The 20,758-nt window shown below is 46.0% G+C and overlaps 1 protein-coding gene across 1 annotated transcript; it reads left to right on the top strand.

Annotated features, from left to right (window-relative positions):
• The first annotated feature begins 2,936 nt into the window (after positions 1 to 2,936).
• On the top strand, positions 2,937 to 5,666 carry LOC120671818 (ACT domain-containing protein ACR10-like). The gene is made up of 5 exons (XM_039952061.1): positions 2,937 to 3,506; positions 3,948 to 4,053; positions 4,343 to 4,679; positions 4,774 to 5,058; positions 5,325 to 5,666. Exons 1-5 carry the CDS (start codon positions 3,107 to 3,109, stop codon positions 5,463 to 5,465), a joined length of 1,269 nt encoding a protein of 422 aa, XP_039807995.1. The 5' UTR covers positions 2,937 to 3,106; the 3' UTR covers positions 5,466 to 5,666.
• Positions 5,667 to 20,758: the final 15,092 nt, after the last annotated feature.

The following is a 20,758-nucleotide window of genomic DNA, read 5'->3' as shown; positions in this document are numbered from 1 at the left end:
CTCGGGTCCAGCCGGCCTAGGCCTCCCCCTCGCCGGAGCGAGGTGGGCGCCCCTCGAGGCCGCACAAGGTTGCCCCGGCTGGGACATGTCCGGTCGGGATGAACCTGCGCAGCCCTGGGCAGCGGTTGGCCGCCGCCGTCGTGTTGCGGCCCGCCGGGACCGGGGTGGAGGTGGGATTGGGAGCGGAGGCGCCATGGCCGGCTCGGTGATGCCGAGCTCATCGACGGCCGCCGGCTCTTGAGGTGGGGTGGAGGGGCGAGCTCCGGCTCGTCGAAGATGACCTCGTCAGCGACCCTCCGTGCTCCACCCGCACCCTGGCTGTCCATCCATGGGACAGACAATGGCGCGGGGAGCACACGAGGATGCGTTCCTTGGCGGTGCAGTGATCAGGCGGCACCGGGGGGCCCTAGCGAGCCGCGAGGTCGTCAACACGGCGGGCTCCATCGGCAGGAGCTATGCCACGGCAACCACAACGGCGAGAGCGGCGCATTGGAGCAAGCAGAGCCTCAAGGAGCTGCTCACGGAGAAGACGACGGAGTTGAAGCATTTTCGATGAGCGCTTCGGCATCTTACACTTGCTGATGTCGTCGATCTCCACATCCTTCTCTCAGTTTGCTCAGTGTAGAGCAGGGTGCTGATAACGTGTTAGAGAATGAAAATTGTAGGAACAAGAATGTAGTGAATGGAGCCATTTTCTCATTGATCTCAAGGTCCCTTTATATAGGGAGATTACAACCTAGTTAAGACTGGCATTTAGAACATCAGTTTCTCTTTCTAATGGCAGCCATAAAACTGATTCATAGCATAGCAATAAACTCAATTTATATCCTTAAACATGGCTGTTACCATGGTCTTGATAGCTGCTTTGATGAGATCAAATAAAGAGCTTTTGTAACATCTACCTCTCTGGTGATGTATCAACTCCGGCAAGCTCCTTCTCCTACGATGACGGATCCAACTCTAGCGAGCTCCGGTTAGGATTTCAAGTTCGGATTCAGGTTTTTGGGGTTGGCGAGGGGACTGGAGGCTGCCAGGTCTAAAGGGGTGGCCGGGGAGGCCGTTGGACCGACAACGGTTGCAGGTTGTGGGTGGTGAGGCCACCGCTGCGATTAGAATTTCAAGTTCGGGTTCAAATTTTTGGGGTTGGCGAGGGGATTGGAGGCTGTCGGGTCTAAAGGGGTGGTTGGAGAGGTCGTTGGACTGATAGTGGTTGAAGGTTGTGGGTGGTGAGGCCGATGGCGATGTCACTGCGGGGGCGGGTGGTGGAGGATGGCGGTTGGGTGGTTTTGGCTGTAGGGGCATTGCAGATTTGGTTGGAGGGGAGGAGGAGGAGGAGGAGGAGGGGGGAAAGGGAGGGCGGTGCTTCCAGTGTTGGAGGTGATGTCGACAAGGAGGAAGGTTGGCGGCGGGTTGGGTGGTTTGCGTAGGAGTCGGGATGGCAGGCAGTAGAAGGACGAGGGTAGAGGAAGATGAAAGCGTTTTTTTATGTTGCGACGTTAACTGGGGATGAAGAGCACTAGACCAGATTTATTTAGGGAGCCCTCTCCCTCTATCCACTTTCTATTAAAAATTCTATTTAATACAGTATGAGACCATATATATGAGATATATAGTTGATGTGTACCGACAAGATGATGTAGACCCTTGACTTTGCGTGCCGATAAGCTTACCTCGGACAGCAACTTTTATGCTCGTAACGACTCTTTGAATTCAGGTTTTCAATTTCAAATAAGAAAATGGAGAAATCTCGTAGCGACTCGTCTAAAAACGATGATGTAATACATTAGGTTAGGTATATACCTAGGTTAGGTTAAAAAAAGAGTATAATGCACCAGAGATCCTTCAACTTGTAAGAGGGTGTCACTTAGGTCCATCAATTTCGAAATTGTATTTCTGGGTCCATAAACTTGTAATCTCTGTCACTTAGGTCCACAAACTCTGAAAGTCCATTCCTAGGTCCATAAACTTGTAATTTGTGTCACCTAGGTCCATCCCTCCACCTAATCTTAATGCACTGATACTGCACCAACTTGATCTACACGGCGCCCACACGTTGCTGGAGTTAGAAGGGTGAAATTTGAGCCTCGATTTTGAATCAAGAGCATAGGGAGAGGAGACAGGAGGGATGAAAGGCTTATTTTGGAGGTTATTGACATGTACTATGATTCAAAGGGAAGCTTACAAACTATCATTGATGAGTTATGGAGCTTAAATCTAGATATGACTCAATAATATGGGTGGAGAGGATGGGGTGATGACTTGGGAAAGGTGGAGGATGTCACAGAGAGACTCAACAATATGGATACTGTGGTTAGGGATATTGTATCCTCCATGGAGCTAGTAGCCGGATATGGTGGCACCAGATGTTGTGGCAAAAAATCTCATGACGACGTTAGACTTAGGTCAATCCAGAGTGGTTCTCGGTGGTTGAAAGATATTCGACAACGATATTGGGGCGACCTTTGTAGGCGCGTCTGTGGCCGCATGACTGCTCATGGATGGAGATTATGGATATAAAAATGCATTTTTAGAGTTTATGGACCTAAGTGGCACAAATTACAAGTTTATGGACCCAAAAAATGCACCATTAGAGTTTATGGACCAATATTTTCTAAGTTTATGGACCTAAGTGACATAGATTACAAGTTGATGGACCTAGAAATGCGTTTTTAGAGTTTGTGGAACTAAATGACACACCCTTATAAGTTGGTGGACCTCTAGTGCATTTTACTCTAAAAAAACGTGGACAAGGAGACAGACCAGACCGGGACAGTCGCACTGAGCAAAGTGGGGTGCACAAAAGTACAAAACAAAAGAAAATCTCACCGTCCAACCAATCTTGGCCTGCCGAATGACTTGTTGACTTGTCCACGCACAAATCACCTTCTCTTGCAACCTCCGAAATTTGCTGGTTCCCTTTTTCACCCTCTGCCACTGCCAGAAAAAGAAGAATCGCCCGAGATTCTGTCCACATCTCTCTCGTTTCCTCCGCTGCCTCCGCATCCGCCTCCGCTGTCTGTCTGTCCCCGCAGCCGCGGCAGCCCCGCTCTGTGAAGATCGCCGCGCCACCTCTTCCGGCCGCGGGGGAGCGGAGGCGGAGCACAGGATGGGGGTGCCCAGCGACGAGGTGGTGCAAATCTGCCACGCCGACGCCGCCTGGGACCCCGCCGTGGTCACCGTCAGCTGCCCCGACAAGACGGGCCTCGGCTGCGACCTCTGCCGGGTCGTCCTCCTCTTCGGCCTCAGCGTCGTCAAGGGGGACATGAGCACGGACGGGCGGTGGTGCTACATCGTCCTCTGGGTGCTGCCGCGGCCGGGGCGGCCCGCCGTGCTCGTGCCGTGGGACCTCCTCAAGGACAGGCTGCTCCAGCTCTGCCCCGTCGCGGCGCCGTTCGGGTTCAACACCGCCGACCTCGCCGCCGCTGGCCTCCAGGACGCCGCGCCTCCCGCGCCGCGGCTCTTCCTGCTCAAGCTGTACTGCTTCGACCGGATGGGCCTCTTGCATGGTAACAACACCACCTGCTGGTATCGTAGTTTCACTAAGATGATTGCCTGCATAATTCAGTAGGCCACCTGATTTTTTCTATTCTATGGAAAGTGCTAGCCTAAATTATTGGGGAAAGTGTACCCCTCTTCATCAGTCATCTTATCAGACAGCCAAAAATTACATTGACTGCCCGATCTCATTTCTTAAACATCTTGGTCTTGTGACAGAACTGTCAGTCTCTCATTGCTCGATAGCATGCATTTCTTTTCCATTTAATTACTGAATACGTACGAGATTGTAGGGATCCTTTTCTCTCTCATTATAACTCTGTAGTAATACTGCTAGGTAAGGTAACTTCATATCCTGTGAATTTTGCTTTTTATGTAACCAAGAGACAACTATATCTGTAGCTAGAAAAGGTCTAATTTGGATCGTCATGGTGGGAATTCTTTGTCCACAGATGTAACACGAGTGTTGTGCGAGCTAGAGTTCACTATTCGGAGGGTGAAGGTCTCTACCACGCCTGATGGGACTGTGCTGGACCTTTTCTTCATCACAGACGCCAGGTCTCTTGTCTCCTAACACAACCTTTTCAGTGCCTCTGATGACCTTTTGTTTTTTCTGTTTCTTGATTCCAGAAACTATTACTCCATGATTAGATGATGAAAATATACATTTTATCATTAAGCATCTTGGCTGGGATATCAAGAATTGTCCATTCCTCTTTTTTTGTTCTTTTCTTTTACATCATAGTGTGGTATTGCCTTGTTTGTGGTTACTTAGTTCCACCTCGCATAATATTATTAGCTCCATATCTCCTTTAGAAAGTAAACAGACATTCTGGAATGATTTTAGGGAGCTTCTGCACACAAAGAGAAGAAGAGAAGAAGCGTACAACAAACTTGAGAGTGTCTTAGGCGACTCCTTGGCAAGTTGTGAAATAGATCCTGCCTCTGAAGACATGTTGTCATGCCTCCAAGCATGTGCATCGTTGACGCCTGCTGTAATGGAACAGATGTTTAACACAGATCTCATAGAGGAGCAATCAATCAGCACAAGAGGTGACAATGCCATCTCCGTGACAACAGACAACTCTCTTAGCTCTGTCCACACTCTTATTCAGATTCAGTGTGGTGACCATAAGGGCCTGCTATATGACATCATGAGGACAGTCAAGGACTGCAATATTCAGGTAATAGTTGATACAAGCATAATTCTTGCCATTTGTATTTCACCATCTTCAAAATGAAAATGATGGAGAAGCAAGTCAATTTCTTTTGTGCCAGATTTCCTACGGCCGATTCTATGCGACCCAAAATGGGCGCTGTGATGTGGATTTGTTCGTGGTGCAATCAGATGGGAAGAAGATCCTTGATCAGCAAAGGCAGAGATCACTGTGTTGTCGCCTAAGGATGGAGCTCCTCCGACCACTGCGTGTGGCATTGGTGAACCGGGGTCCAGACACAGAACTGCTGGTAGCAAATCCCGTTGAGGTTTCTGGAAAGGGTAGGCCATTGGTCTTCTACGACATCACCCTGGCTCTCAAGAATCTTCAGAAACGAATCTTCTTGGTATGGTACTATATGTTAGCTGATGTATCTCTACACACAGATATAGGTGCTGGGTTATTGTACATGTGCCCGACAGGGCCTCCATGCCTATACATGTACACCACTACTCATTGGATTAATGAACCTGTTATTCTCCTTAAGCTTCCATCTCACACTATATAATGTTTATCATTGTGCATAACCATTATGTATTACAATCATTGATGAATCTTTTTTACTGAGAGAAGCAACTATTGACAGCTGATGGAACATCATGATGTTTGTAGGCTGAGATTGGGAGGCATGTTGTGGAAGATAGGGAGTGGGAAGTCTACAGGGTGCACTTTGGTGAGGAGCATGATCTCTCGTCTGCACTGCGGAGCAAGATTGTGGGAGGAGTCACCAGTATGCTGATGGGGTGGGACTGATGACACTGCTGCTGTGACTCTGAAACGTTATCTTTAGTGATCTGCAGAAACTAACATAATTTGGCGTAGGTAAAATTAACGATCAGTGTTGCTTATGTCTAAAATGCAGTTTTTTAGTAAACCCAGAGATTGTATTAATTAAATCCTTGATCAGTAAAGTGTACTCTATTTGTTGACTGGTACATGGTCCTAAACATACAACTTGCTGTGTGCACCAAGCCTCAGTTTGCACCATCCAGCCAACCGCAATGTATATACATACATTGAAGCATGATCGAGAATTCTGTGTGAAAATATCACTCTCTTTGTTGGCCATACCTTCAGTTTCTTCTCATACACTATTTGGAATTTAAGAGCATTCTCTCTATTTGATTCCATGAAAAGTACTACCACATAGTATTGGAAAAATCTGGAACTATTTTCCCTCTGAAGTATAAGAGCATCTCCAAGAGTTCTTAAAAAATAATCTCCAAATCTTATTGTTTGCCAACTCTCAAAATAGGTATGGAGAGGCAAAAAAAAAAGTCAATCTCCAATAGTTCTCTTTTTTTTTATTCCTAAAAATGAGAAGTTTGTGGCCCCACAAGAAAAATTCCGCGAGAAACGTCGTGGGGGAGGGGCGATCGAGAGCCGCGAGGGGTGCGCATTTTTACACACAAGGGAGCCCAATTTACCAATTGTTAGGAGATGGAGAACTAGGATGGAGAACTATTGGAGAGTGTTTTTTTTTGCCTTCTTCTAAAAAAATAAGGATGGAGAAGAGAAATAGAAAACTCTTAGAGATGCTCCAATGGATTTTTCCTCTTCCTATGTCACTGTCACGACGTCTTCCGATGTATTTGCTTGGTTCGCGAGATGGAGAAAGAAAATGTGCAACTACCCTCCGGTCAGTAAAGGTTGAGGCTTCACACAACTAATACGAAATCTTGTTACGTGCTTTTGAGCAATTATCTCGATCGAAGATCAACCTTTAATAGGGAGAGGCAAAGATATATGGTAATGTATGCTATGCAAAACACCTTCGTATGCAAACTACGGAAACTCCAATCAGGATCATAGAATCCTAATCTGATGGCTACTGTGGAGATGTGTTATTTTAGCACTTAAACCTTCCACCAATCCCCTCCTAATCTCACTTTGTGCAAAACCCCCCAGAACAAGTGCACCGTTCGGTTTCCCTGCGCCCCCGTCGCTCCTCGCGATCTCCTGGCGCGATAGGCCGCCGCCACCCCAGCCAGGACGTCGCCGTCCATCTGGTGGACGACAGCGCCTGGAGACCGTACCCAAGGAGACGCCCCAGCCGCGCGCGTGTGAGACCTCTTGGAGACAGGCGCTGGCTGCGCCATCGTGAGGACAGCGCCGCCCCAGCGAAACCCTCACCTGGAGATCGTGCCGCCCCAGCCAGCAAGGAGATGCCCCAGCCGCTCGCCACCCATCGGGAGGACGTCGCCGCCTGGAGACCGTGCCGGCCCAGCCAGCAAAGGAGACACCCCAGCTGCGCGTGCGTGAGGACCGCCTAGAGACCGTATAGTCACGAGGCAACGAGACCGGCGCATCGCAAGGCATCGCCACGACCGCCCCTGCATGCCTCCTCTCGTCGTTTTCCGATCCCACGACCAAGCGCGTCGTGGACTCCGCTGCCGGTGCAGCCATGGATCAGGGAAGGTTTCAGAAAAGAGAGCATTGAAATTGTTAGCGATGAATCAGGAAAAAAAAGAAAGACACCAAATGTGATGGAAACCAGATGTGGCTGTGAGGCACATATTGTTATCAAGCTTTGCAGTGACAAGAAGTATCGAATATCTTCAATGGTTGAGGAGCACAGCCATGACAAGCTTGCCAGATGTGGCTGTGAGGCACATATTGTTGTCAAACTATGGTGTTTTTGGTGATGTAATTTCGGTAGATGCAACATATACTGCCAACCAGTATACCATGAAATTTGTACCATTTACTGGAGTCAATCATCATTTGTAAAGTGTTTTCCTTGGGGCAGCATTCTTAGCAGATGAAAAGATCGAGTCATATGTATGGTGGTTTAAAAGGCCATGGGTGGAGCAGCACCTCATCTAATCACAACAGATGAAGATGCGAGCATGATGTCTGCTATTGCTCAGATTCTACCATATACAGCTCATAGATTTTGCATGTGGCATATCATGGAAAAGGTACCGGAGAAGGTCGGGCCCTCCATAAGAAATGATGAAATTTTTTTGAGAAAGACTAAACAAGTGTGTTTGGGGGACTCAGAATTCAGATGATTTTGTGTCACAATGGAATTCAATCATAACAGATTATGGACTCATAGGAAATGATTGGTTTTCCAATAGGTTTGCATTCGCGAATCATGGAATACGGCATACTTTTTGGACATACCTCTAGCAGGTCTGCTTAGGACTACATCACGATCGGAGAGTGCAAATTCTTTTTTTAACCATTTCATTCGTAGAAAGTCGACCTTTGTTGAGTTATGGCTAAGGTTTGACACAACTTTGGAGTGCTAGCGCCAAGAGGAGTTGAAAGATGACAGTGCAAGTCTTCACAGCACTCCTAAATCCTTTGCCCAAGCCACCAAATCGAGGGAGATGTCGAGGGATTTTGCCAAGCAACTGTGGAGAGGGGGCTCTGGAGGGGGGAGCGAAGAGGAGATGGGAAGAAGAAAGGTCAGGAGTCCGTGTGGCTGATGAAGCGCGACGCGATGCTGAATACGCAAGGAGGAACAGATCAGAGACCGGGTCCAGAGAGAGAGAGAGAGAGAGAGAGAGAGAGAGAGATGCCCCTGCATAGGACAAGAGAAGAAGCTGACTGGGAGATGGGTACCAAGAGGAAGTTTGCTGATCGCCGGCCTCCTGAGGATTACCGCAGCAGATATCCTGAAGATCTGTGCAACAGACCATCTCTGGCTACAAGTAACCGATCTGGTAATGAAAGGATGAGCCGCCCCGCCGAGGGAAGTGTGAGACCTTGGGAAGAAAGAAATTCGGGGGACTTCCGATCTAGGTTCAGACCTAAAGAACTGGGGACTTGCAATTGGTGCGGGAAGGAGGGACACCACCAAGCTACTTACAAGAATCCCCCATTCTACTTCAGATGCAAGGTTGATGGGCATATTGCTGCGGCCTGCTCGAAAACTTAGGGATGCTCCATGAACCTTTGCGGGTTTCGATTCCCGGGACAGGGCTCCTACAATCTCAGAATTCCAGATGTGGAACAGGCTAAACCAGTGGAACACGTGGGGTTATTGAGGATTATAGCAGGGCAAGCTTCTACTAGCAAGGTTGAGAAAGAACTACAACATATGTTTGATGACAAATGGAACTGGGGGGTGAAAATGATCGCTGAAAAAGGAATTCCTTGCAATTTTCCCCAACAAGGAACTGCTAGAGGCTTTCTCCAAGTCTAAAAGCATCAACTTCGCGATCAACAACATATCTGCTATAGTTTCAAAATCAAACTTAGACCCAAGGGCCTCATCAGCTCTGGAAACTGGCTGGGTACAGCTATGTGGGATTCCTAACTTTGCTAGAACACTGGAAGCTGTCAAACCAATAGCTGAACTGGGTGGTGAAGTTGTGGTCATTGATGAACTGTCTCTGATCAGGGAGGGGCCAGTGAGGGTGAAACTGAATACCAGGAACATAGACATAATTAGGGGCAACATTGAGATCTTCATCAACAAAATTGGATATGACATTAAATTCCTACCTAAAGAAAAAGGAAAGAGCTCCAATCAAAGAAGACCTCCTAAAGACCCTGAGCCACATATGTCAGAAGAGGATGATGATGACAAAGATAGTGACAATGAGTGGGACTCACCAGAGAAAACTCTGGTGAAGTCACCTGGACAGGCTGAACCTGCTCCACAGTCAGCAGGAAAACAACACAAAGGTATTGGAGGTAGACAATTGGTGTTACATCAAGAAGGAAAAGGGGATACCTTGGACAATGAAATCTTAGACATTGCACCTCTAGCTACATATGATCCCACCATCAACATCATACTTAGTAGCCAAGAGAGGGTAGATAGAGGAGTAAAGACCCCTGAGCAAGCAAAGGAAAAAACCCCAGAAAAAAAGTTCCCAACCCCCCCCCCAAATGACCATTTCCTGGTTCATAACACTACATACTCTTTCACTCTCATAAGGAAAGAACTTTGGCCCAAGCTTGTAACGACAGAAAGCACTCACAAGCAGACAGACTCAGCTACAAAAGCGCTGCAGCTGACTGGGAAAGAGAATCCAGGTGAGGAAGAGACAGTGGATGTCCTGATGATTAATGAATCTCAAGAGGAATGGGAGGTGGTCAAATCACTAACTGACAAGCACAAGAGGAGGGAGCCTATTAGAGCAGCCAGGAAAAACTCCAGAATGGCCCACAAGACAGCCATCCCACTGCACCAACTCAGCTCCACCGACATGCCAGGCACATCTACTACTGTTAATAATTCTTTTGCAATCTTAAATTCCATGGAAGATGATGAACTCGAGGAGATTGCTATGAATTGTGATGTAACCCTGGGCAACTCTGAAGATGAAATAGCTGAAACTATATCTGCAATGCAAGCTGAAGAGATGTTGAGAGGGGTTGTGGCTGAAACCAACTATAAACTCCACCTGGAGTCAAAACTGAAGGAGCAACATGTTCTGGAAGGGGAAAATCTTATCCTAGAGGGGGTGACCAACTCCAACAGAGATTTTGAGGGGGGGGGGGGATTCCAAAGAAGAAGTCCAAGGGCTCAAGACTGAGTAGAGAGTTGAAAATAATTAGTTTAAAATGACAACTTTTTTTATGGAATATCAGAGGGATGGAGAAACCAGCAAGGATAAGGTAATTAAGGGAGATAATAATTGTAGAAAAAGTGGATATTATAGGGATGCAGGAAACTATTAAACAGACCTTTACCAGACAAGAGTTGGAGACTATATCAGTGGGGAATTTCACCTGGAATTGGCTGCCTGCAAGAGGCCACTCAGGGGGGATTTTGGTGGGGGTGAAACTGGATGACAAAGAAGTGGAAGACTGGTTTGTGGGGGACTTTTTGATTGCAGTCACAATAAGGGAGAGAAAAACTAATTTCAGATGGGTGCTGATGACTATATATGGGCCTGCACAACATGACCTCTCTGCTGATTTCCTGACTGAGACGTCAGGTAGGTTGAATGGCCAGACCCTCCTTGTGGTGATAGGAGGGGATTTTAATTTAATCAGAGAACCAGATGACAAAAGTTTCATGAGGGCAGATGTTGGGCTGATGAATGCTTTCAACACCTTCATTGAACAATTTGCCCTAAGGGAGATCAAGAAGACAGGCATAAAGTTCACTTGGACTAATAAACAAGAGAATCCAGTGCTGAGCAATATTGATAGGGTGCTGGTTTCTACTGACTGAGAGCTGAGATTCCCACTGTGCTCCCTTAGATCTCTGACTAGGATTGGTTGTGATCACTGCCTACTCATCCTGAATGATGGTAGCTCTAGAAATATGGGTCAGAGACAATTCTTCTTTGAGAAAAGCTGGACAATGCAGGAGGGTTTTACTGAATTGGTTCAACAAAAGTGGGAGGAAGCCTCAAACATACATACAGAGAAAGCATACTCCATTGATAAATGGCACGGGAACCTTTGCAAGCTAAGACAATTCCTCAAAGGGTGGGGTGCTAACCTAAGGGGAGATTACAAGAGAACCAAATCCAATCTACTTCTCCAAATCCAGAAACTTGATGAGAAAATCCTACATAACAATACTGACACCCCACTGCTACGAGACCAGTATACTTTGGAAGAGGAGCTTGAAAAGTTAATGGAAATAGAAGAACTTTATTGGCAAAGGAGAGGAGGAGAAAACTGGGTGACTAAAGGAGATGCTAACTGTAACCGATCCGTCCAAATTAAACCGGCTTAAGTGCGCTAACTATCATCTTAATGGTTAATTAAGTTACCACACACTTAAAACGGTGTAATCCGGTCGTCTGTCGGGTTAATGATCGAAAAACACTAGAAGTCTCACACGATGACGAGCACAGATGATTACAAGCAGATAAAAGTTCTCAAATTTAATTTACAATGCGTAGTTTTATAAACAAGTTTACCTAAAATATCAGAGTTCAAAAATGCAGCGAAAATTAAATAGAAGTTTGATTTAAAAAATCACGATACTACGAAGATGTGAGAATGTCACATCGAGCCCACCGGTGTGAATTTTGATTAGCTCCAACCAGCAACAAACACATGAAAATAGGATGACAATAAACCCTGAGTATACTAATACTCAGCAAGACTTACCCGACTATGGGTATACTTAGCACACTATCTATACATGCTAAGCTTTTTGGCGCTAGAGTTTATTTTGCTGAAAAGGCTACTAACAATGGATCCTTACTTTCAAATTTTAGCTTAGGTTTAGTATAAACCGTACCAACTAGGTTTGCCTGAATTTCTAGAGCACACATGTTAGATCAGACTCATTACCATTTCTTTATTATGATGTGACCAAGGTTCTCTTAACCGAGAGAGACGGCGAATCGATCCGATTTAACCTTGCAAGGTGGACCTAACTCACACGACACATGCAAACCCCATCGGGCTATACACGTCAACTGTTTCCATCATCACCACGACGTCTGAATCACGCCTGCCAAAACCTGGGTGAAGGGCCCCTCACGGCGAACTCTTAGAGAATCCGGAGGCGACATACACTCCAACACCCGCCATCATACCACTCCCAGAGTAGCAGGTCGCGATTCAAAGTATCGTTGCAAATCAAGTAATTAGCTTACCGGTTTCGACTACCTCCTACTTCCGGCATGTGGTTAGTACTGTTCAAACTTGGTCAGCACGGCCAACAACGGTACGGTCCTCAATCGACACAGGCGGAGGCTTACTTTCCATCCATTCTATATCCATAACCAAAATCATCTCCGCCTGGTCTCCATTTCTCTTTTCTCATTGATTCATTCTCAAGTAACTTGCCAAGTAACAAGGTCCTATATCTCGCGAGTGACAGGAAATCACTCGACTTCTTCCGAATCCTAATTAAGCATTGCAGTACTAACGACCTGCACACTAGTAGAGTAACTGAGGAAACCTAGGGATCATGCATCTATGGTTCCAATCAACTCCTAGAAACGTAAATACACAATAATTATATAATAAACATTGAATACTGAAATTAAGGGTTATGCTCCAGGGCTTGCCTGGGGTAACGCTAAACTAGTGTTAGTACTAACGAGGCCTCGGGCCCTTTCGACTTTGAGCCGGGTCTTCGGTTGCTCCAGCGGGTCCTTCTCACTTCAGGATGCATCCACCCAACACCATCTTGTGGTTCGATTCCATCAGCACGTGCTCCACGTCCACACATTGTACATCTAGTGTACCTAAATGATATGCAACGAGGCGAGTGCATGAACATAAAGAAAACAATACATGATGCATTAGTGCTCATGATGTAATGCAATTAGAAAAAAGACCTGACTGGGCAATCATTTATCAAGTAAGCACCGCAAACAAACTCAAAAGGCAAAATGGTTGGTGCTACACCACGAGAGTTCATTCAATTTGTTTTAGCCTGAAGTATTTCCTACAAGAAGTATTACTAACTTATTTAAAGGAGGCTAAGCAAGACATAAAGCAAGAAAGAGCAAATATGACAATTTATTTCACTAGCAAGCAACTTCAGCAAGCACAACAAAAGCAACCTACAAACTGATCATCACAGAGTTGGAATGATCTACAACTGAACAAAATACATTTCTGAAAAGTACACATGCAGAAAAAGGATTTACTTAACAACATAAAAAGAAAACTATAGCTAGGAACTAAACAATACAAAAACTTAACTTGCAGCCATAATTTAGTAACACACATTTACCAGCAAAACAAGCTACTGACAAAGCATGGAATAAAACTTTTCCAACATTTATTGATAGCAAACAATATTTGTTTTGGACTTAGCAAGACAAGTTGAAAAAGAAAGATCTAAAAACATGCCTACAGATTATGAGCCTAGGAATTTACAGTGAAATACACATGCAAATACGAGGCTATTGTATAAATATTGCATGCTTAGGATTTATAAATTAATTAGCACCAACAAAACAAGTTTTAATTGAAATTAAACATAGAGAGCAAGATAAAGGCAAAACTCAACATTTTCTGTAAGCACATAGCCATGTTAAATGTTTAGAAGGCATACGAACACCATCCAAGGGCAGAGGAAACACATTTTATATTTTTATACAATTCTATTGTTTACAAACCATTTATTTAACATTCAACAAGTTAAATCAATAACTCGGTCATACTGCACTCAATGAACTTGAAATTTTTACCGCAGCACACACATCACAATAATAGCCTACCACCAAATTTTTACATCATTTGGAGCACTATAACTGCAGTTATGAAAAAGACAAGCAACACTAGCATTAAAACCTTAACAAGCATAAATCTATTTTTTTTACAGCAAAAATTTTCAACTAACACACATCATATTATGATTCCACTGCATAGATCTACTTACAAGGATTCCAAAACATCTTCATTTGCTATTTTATGATTTTTCTACAATTTTTAAATGAATTTACAAGTTTATTACAAAAAAATTTACAAACAAATCTAGATATTGTGCATGGGTCCCTGGTTTGCGCTGGGGTCCCTGGATACATTTGGGGCCTTGCAAATCGGCCCCTGGCCGGCCAAAACAGAGGGGGCGGTGGCGCTGTCCGTTCCCGGACGGATTCCGACGATCTCCATCGCCGGCGGCGAGGGCCCAGGGGCAGAGGAGCAAGAGTGGGCCGGGGGCTACCTCGGGGTACTCTCTGCGCGGGCTGGGATGGCCAGAGGCGGCAACTCCACGGAAGCAGGCGGCCGGCGGTGGTGGCGCACGGCGGTGGCGGCGCTCCGGTGGCGGGTGGGCGGCAGCGAGGAGCTAGGAAGCTTTGTTAGGAGGTGGGGAGGCGATTCCCGGGGTTGTTTTGGGTCGAGGGAGGCCGGACGAGGGTTCTCCACGGCGAGCTGCGGGCGGTGGCGATGGTCAGCTGTGGCGGGAGGTGTTCCGGCGGCCCTAGGCGGCGCAGGGCCGATTCGGCCGGTGAGAGGCTCGGTCGGGCTCGGGGAGAGGCTGCGGAGCTTCGAGGTGAGGCGAATCAGCTCTGGGGGCGTGGAAACGGGGCGGGAATGCGAGGGGTGGTCAGCGCGGCCGCTGGCGGTGGCTCTGCTCGAGATCGGCTCAGCCTGAGCTCGAGGAAGAAGGAGAGGGCAAGGAAAAAGGATAGGGCTCCGCGGACGGATAAGAACGGCGTGCGCGGAGGGCAAGGTTTGCCGGCGTGTGACGCGTGGAGTCGCCGGCGGTGTTGCCGGTCGCGGCATGGGCGTCGGTACGGCCACAGTAACGAGTTTGAATGAATTTGACTCGACTTTGACCATTCGAAACTCAAAAATTCATACTGGAACTTGAAATTTGACCAAAACAAAAGTTAGAGGATGAAAAGATCTACAAGATTGCTTTTGGGCAAAAGTTGATCTGAGCCATGATTTGAGAAATACAACAGGCCAAACCGAGGTCAAAGCTGAGTTGCAATTTAGTTCAAAAGGAGTTCAAACCGAGGTTTGACTTGATTTTTACTGAAATTTAGAAAGTAACCCAATCTTCAAAATTTTTGGGTTAAAAAAAATACACTTAGCAGAAATTGGCACAAACATAATTATCTTTGATCGCATGTAATGACATAAAATTCAATTATAATTATGCATGTTCAATTAACACTAATGACAATGCTTAAGCTACGATTAGCCACCAAAGCACGATATTAACACCCGGGGTGTTACACTAACACTGGATATTTCCATCTGATAGCTAATGGGAGAAAAAGGAGGAAAAACATCTACTCCCTGGATAAAGAGGGGACAAGTATCACTGATAGCTAAGAGATACAAGAGGAAATCTATTCTTACTACAAACAACTTTTTGGAAGAAGGGAGAGAAGTCGAGTTCGCCTAGGAAACGTAGCCTGGGAACAGAATCTCAGACTGACTGAAGCGGATGTTGAATGGTTCACTCGATCTTTCACCATGGAGGAACTGAAGTGGTCAGTATTTGACATGAAAACGGACACTGCACCAGGTCCTAATGGTTTCAATGTGAGCTTCTATAAGGGTTGCTGGGAGAGTGTTAAGGGAATTCTATTCGAAATGGTCAATGATTTCTACCTTGGCAACTTGGACATCTCTAGACTAAATTATGGGGTTATTACACTGATTCCAAAAATCAAAGAAGCAAACAATGTAAGGCAATTTAGACCTATCTGTCTACTAAATGTGAGCTTCAAGATCTTCTCCAAACTCCTCATGGACAGATTAACAGGAGTGGCCAGGAAAATCATCAGTACTAGTCAATCTGCTTTTATCAAGGGGCGTTTCATCTAGGATAGTACTGTCATACTACATGAAGTCATGCACGAGATGAAACAACAGGGTGAAAAGGGGATAGTCTTCAAGATTGATTATGAGAAAGCCTACGACAATATCAATTGGAAGTTTGTGGAGGAGGTGCTAGAGGGAAAGGGTTTTGACCAAAAACTGAAAAACTGGACAATAAGCACCATCAGAGGCGGGAGAGTTTGCATCAACATTAATGGGGAAAATGGACCTTACTTTAAAACTCATAGAGGACTGAGGCAAGGCGATTCCTTGTCCCCCCTGCTCTTTAATTTGGCTGCAGATGCACTGGATCACATGTTTGACAAAGCAAAACAAGCTGGCCTCTTGAAGGTAGTGGTCCCACATTTGATCCAGGGGGGCATTACTCATCTTCAGTACGCTGACGACACGATCATCTTAACTGGATGTGAGGATAAATACATTAAAGTGATGAAATTTCTACTGTATTGTTTTGAATGGATGTCGGGTCTCAAAATCAACTACCACAAGAGTGAGGTAATAGTGTTTGGGGTAGAGGAAGAAGAGCAACAACGAATCGCCAATGTGCTGAACTGCAAGATTGGAAAACTCCCAATGACTTACCTGGGGATACCAATCAGTGAGAAAAACTTGAGGCTGAAAGATTTTACCAATATGACCTCAAAATTGAGGAAGAAACTCCAACCTTGGAAGAGTAGAAATCTGTCCTATGGGGGTAGGCTGATCTTATGCAACTCTTCTTTGAGTAGTCTGCCAACCTTACCTAATGGGGATGTTCCAGCTCTTTGAAGGGTCTCACAAAGTGATGGACTCTATAATATCAAATTTCTTCTGGGGAGGGACTGATGAGAAGAAGTCTGAGGATGGTTACCGGTGAGACACCCGGGTGCCGATCCGACGCATCGAACCCGGGTGGGTAAGCTGCGCACCGGCAGCGTTACCATGGAGCTACACGCTCGTTCTCGAAAAAAAGGAGAAATAAAAAACACTTTGTTCTGCTTAAGCTGTCTTAGCTGTCGAGTCTGTAAAACCCTTTGCAATCCTTTTTTTGCTATGGCTCTTTTGTGCTCTGTCTTGTTAAGCCGGCAACCCCGGCAAAGTTAACTGTGCCACCTTGTATCAAACATCATTGGCTTTCTTTACAAGCCGGGTAAATCCTTAACAACAACAACATAGCCTTTTTTCCCAAGCAAGTTGGGGTAGGCTAGAGATGAAACCCGAAAGAAATAAGTTCAAGGTTCAGGCACATTGATAGCTAGTCTCCAAGCGCTCCTATCCAAAGCTATCTCTTTAGAGATGTTCCAATCCTTAAGGTCTCTCTTAACCGACTCATCCCACGTCAGTTTAGGTCTACCTCTACCCCTCTTTACATTATCGACTAGCTCAAGGATCCCATTACGCACCGGCGCCTCAGGAGGCCTTCGTTGGACATGTCCAAACCATCTCAGCCGATGCTGAGTAAGTTTCTCCTCAATTGGTGCCACCCCGACCCTATCCCGAATAACTTCATTCCGGACTCTATCCCTCCGTGTGTGCCCGCAAAACCACCGCAACATCCGCATCTCTGCTACACTCAGTTGCTGCACATGTCGTCTTTTTGTAGGCCAACATTCAGCACCGTATAATATCGCCGGACGAATTGCTGTCCTATAGAATTTGCCTTTTAGCTTTTGTGGCACCCTCTTGTCACAAAGGATGCCAGAAGCTTGCCGCCATTTCAACCAGCCAGCTGAAATTCTATGCCTAACATCTTCATCAATGTCGCCATCCTTTTGTAACACCGATCCTAAATACCGAAACGTATCCTTCTGGACCACCACTTGCCCATCTAGACTAACGTCTCCCCCCTCATGCCTAGTCGCGCTGAAATCGCACATCATGTACTCGGTCTTGGTCCTACTAAGTCTGAACCCTTTCGACTCTAACGTGCGTCTCCACAGCTCTAACTTCCTATTAACCCCTGCCCTACTCTCGTCAACTAGCACCACATCATCAGCAAAGAGCATACACCAAGGGATCTCACCTTGTATATCCCTTGTGATCTCATCCATCACTAAAGCAAATAAATAAGGGCTCAATGCTGACCCCTGGTGTAGGCCTATGTTAATAGGAAAGTCAGTGGTGTTGCCATCACATGTCCGGACAAACGTCGTCGCATCTTTGTACATATCCTTAATGAGGGTAATGTACTTGGTTGGGACTTTGTGCTTCTCCAAAGCCCACCACATGACATTTCTCGGTACTTTGTCATATGCCTTCTCAAGGTCAATGAAGACCATGTGCAAGTCCTTCTTCTACTCCCTATATCTCTCCATCAATTGTCGTATTAAGAAAATCGCCTCCATGGTTGACCTTCCAGGCATGAACCCAAATTGGTTTTGGGTCACACTTGTCCCTCTTCTTAGGCGATGCTCGATGACCCTCTCCCAAAGCTTCATCGTATGGCTCATCAGCTTAATCCCACGGTAGTTAGTACAACTTTGAACATCGCCCTTGTTTTTGAAGATAGGTACTAATATACTTCTCCTCCATTCTTCCGGCATCTTGTTTGACCGAAAAATGAGATTAAAAAGCTTAGTTAACCAAACTATTGCTCTATCCCCTAGGCATCTCCACACCTCAATGGGAATACCATCAGGACCCAACGCTTTACCTCTCTTCATCCTCTTCAAAGCCTCCCCGATCTCTACCTCCTGAATTCTCCTCACAAAACGTCTGTTGGTATCGTCAAAAGAGTCATCTAACTCAAGGGTAGGACTCTCACTCTCCCCATTAAACAACATGTCGAAGTACTCTCTCCATCTATCCATGATCTCATCATCCTTCACTAGCAGTCGATCTGTCCCATCCTTAATGCATTTGATTTGGTTGATGTCCCTTGTCTTCCGCTCGCGGATCCTAGCCATCCTATAAATGTTCTTTTCCCCTTCTTTCGTGCCTAGCCGCTGATACAGGTCATCATACGCCTTACCTTTTGCTACACTCACAGCTCGCTTTGCAACCCTCTTCGCTAATTTATAGCCCTCGATGTTGGCTGCACTCTTGTCAAGATGGAGACGCTTGAAACACTCCTTCTTCTCCTTAATAGCCCTTTGCACCTCGTCGTTCCACCACCAGGTGTCTTTCCCCTCCTGTTTGCCTCCCTTACTCACGCCAAACACCTCTGAGGCCACCTTCCGAACACATGTTGCCATCTTTAGCCACATGTCATCTGCGTCTTCTCCTTCTTCCCAAGGCCCCTCATCTAGCATCCTTTCCTTAAACGCTTGTGCCGCTTCCCCTCTAAGCTTCCACCACTTTGTTCTCGCAATCTTGGTACATTTGTCCCGGTGGACACGTACCCGAAGACGAAAGTCCGCCACCACAAGCTTGTGTTGGGGGACAACACACTCCCCAGGTATCACCTTACAATCTAAGCAATCACGTCTATCCTCCCTCCTAGTAAGGATAAAGTCGATCTGGCTCGAGTGTTGTCCACTACGAAACGTCACAAGATGGGATTCCCTCTTCTTAAACACGGTATTCGCTATCAACAAGTCGTAGGCTAACGCGAAGTTCAACACATCCTCCCCCTCTTGACTCCTGCTACCATACCCAAAACCCCCGTGCACTCGCTCGAACCCTACATTAGTCGCACCCACATGACCGTTGAGATCTCCTCCTATGAAGAGTTTCTCGCTGGTATGCATGGTACTAACCATGCTATCTAGATCTTCCCAGAACTGCATCTTGGTGCTCTCACTAAGGCCTACCTGAGGGGCATATGCACTGATCACATTCAAAACCGAATCTCCAACTACCAACCGGATTAAGATAATCCGGTCGCCTTGCCTTCTAACCTCTACGACTCCATCCTTAAGGCTCCTATCAATCAAGATGCCTACACCATTCCTACCCGGAGTTGCTCCCGTGTACCAAAGCTTGAAGCCAGTATCCTCAACCTCCTTCGCCTTCTGGCCCTTCCATTTAGTCTCTTGAACGCATAGAATATTTACACGCCTCCTAATTGCTACATCAACTAACTCTCGCAACTTACCCGTTAGGGACCCTACGTTCCAGCTACCTATACGAAACCTAGTTGGCTCGGCTAGCTTCCTTACCCTTCGCACCCGTCGAGGGAAGTGCGAAGACCCTTGCTCATTTTTCACTACACCCGGGCGTAGATGTAGCGCGCCATTCAGGTGACGACCCGACCCTTGCTCACTTATCATCGTACCCAGGTCATGATACGATGCGCCCTTGGGGGGATGGCGACCCGGCCCTTGCCCATTTATCACCACACCCGGGTTCCGATGTAGCGCGTCGCTAAGAGGGTTACGCCCCAAGCCGGGTAAATCCTTAATCGAAAAAAAAATTGATGACACCGTCAGCCATTGAGAAGCAATGTAGCGGGATATATACACATGAAGTTTTTAGAAAATTTTAAAAACAAATCGTAGCTGCAAGAGACTATTGCATTGTTCAAGGTATTTCAAAGTGTGAAGATATAAGATGTTTCACCATCAGCAGCCTAACTAAAGGGTGTAGTTATTCAAATGAACAAGTCAAACATATTTGATACGTGCTCTTGTAAATTATATGAGTCATATGTCATCCCCTGTCGTCATATCATATGCTTCGAGTCGAGAAGCAAAATGAGATATCATCAATTTATATTATGAAGAGATGGAAGACAAGATGTAAAAATGTGTACTACACGTTTTTTTCTATGGCTGTTTTGTTTCCTTCTGTATAGGTCAACATTCCTTCCCTTTTATGTTTTACAGGGAACTATTTTTTGATGAGGAAGGTAACCTACTAGATGAGACGCCTAAGGATCCCATGGAGGTGGAAATGCGGAAAAAGATTTCAGAATCGCACAACAAGTTTGAAGATCT

Source organism: Panicum virgatum, chromosome 2K, assembly GCF_016808335.1.
Source record: "Panicum virgatum strain AP13 chromosome 2K, P.virgatum_v5, whole genome shotgun sequence".
Taxonomy (NCBI): Eukaryota; Viridiplantae; Streptophyta; class Magnoliopsida; order Poales; family Poaceae; genus Panicum; species Panicum virgatum.
This window is presented reverse-complemented; position numbering and strand designations above follow the sequence as displayed.

Bases quoted from the DNA above. Each gene is read 5' to 3' on its own strand.
- LOC120671818 (XM_039952061.1), top strand. From the start codon at position 3,107: ATGGGGGTGCCCAGCGACGAGGTGGTGCAAATCTGCCACGCCGACGCC. The intron at 4,054-4,342 runs GTCTCTTGTCTC...GAATGATTTTAG, and splicing joins TTCTTCATCACAGACGCCAG to GGAGCTTCTGCACACAAAGA. The intron at 4,680-4,773 runs GTAATAGTTGAT...CTTTTGTGCCAG, and splicing joins TCAAGGACTGCAATATTCAG to ATTTCCTACGGCCGATTCTA.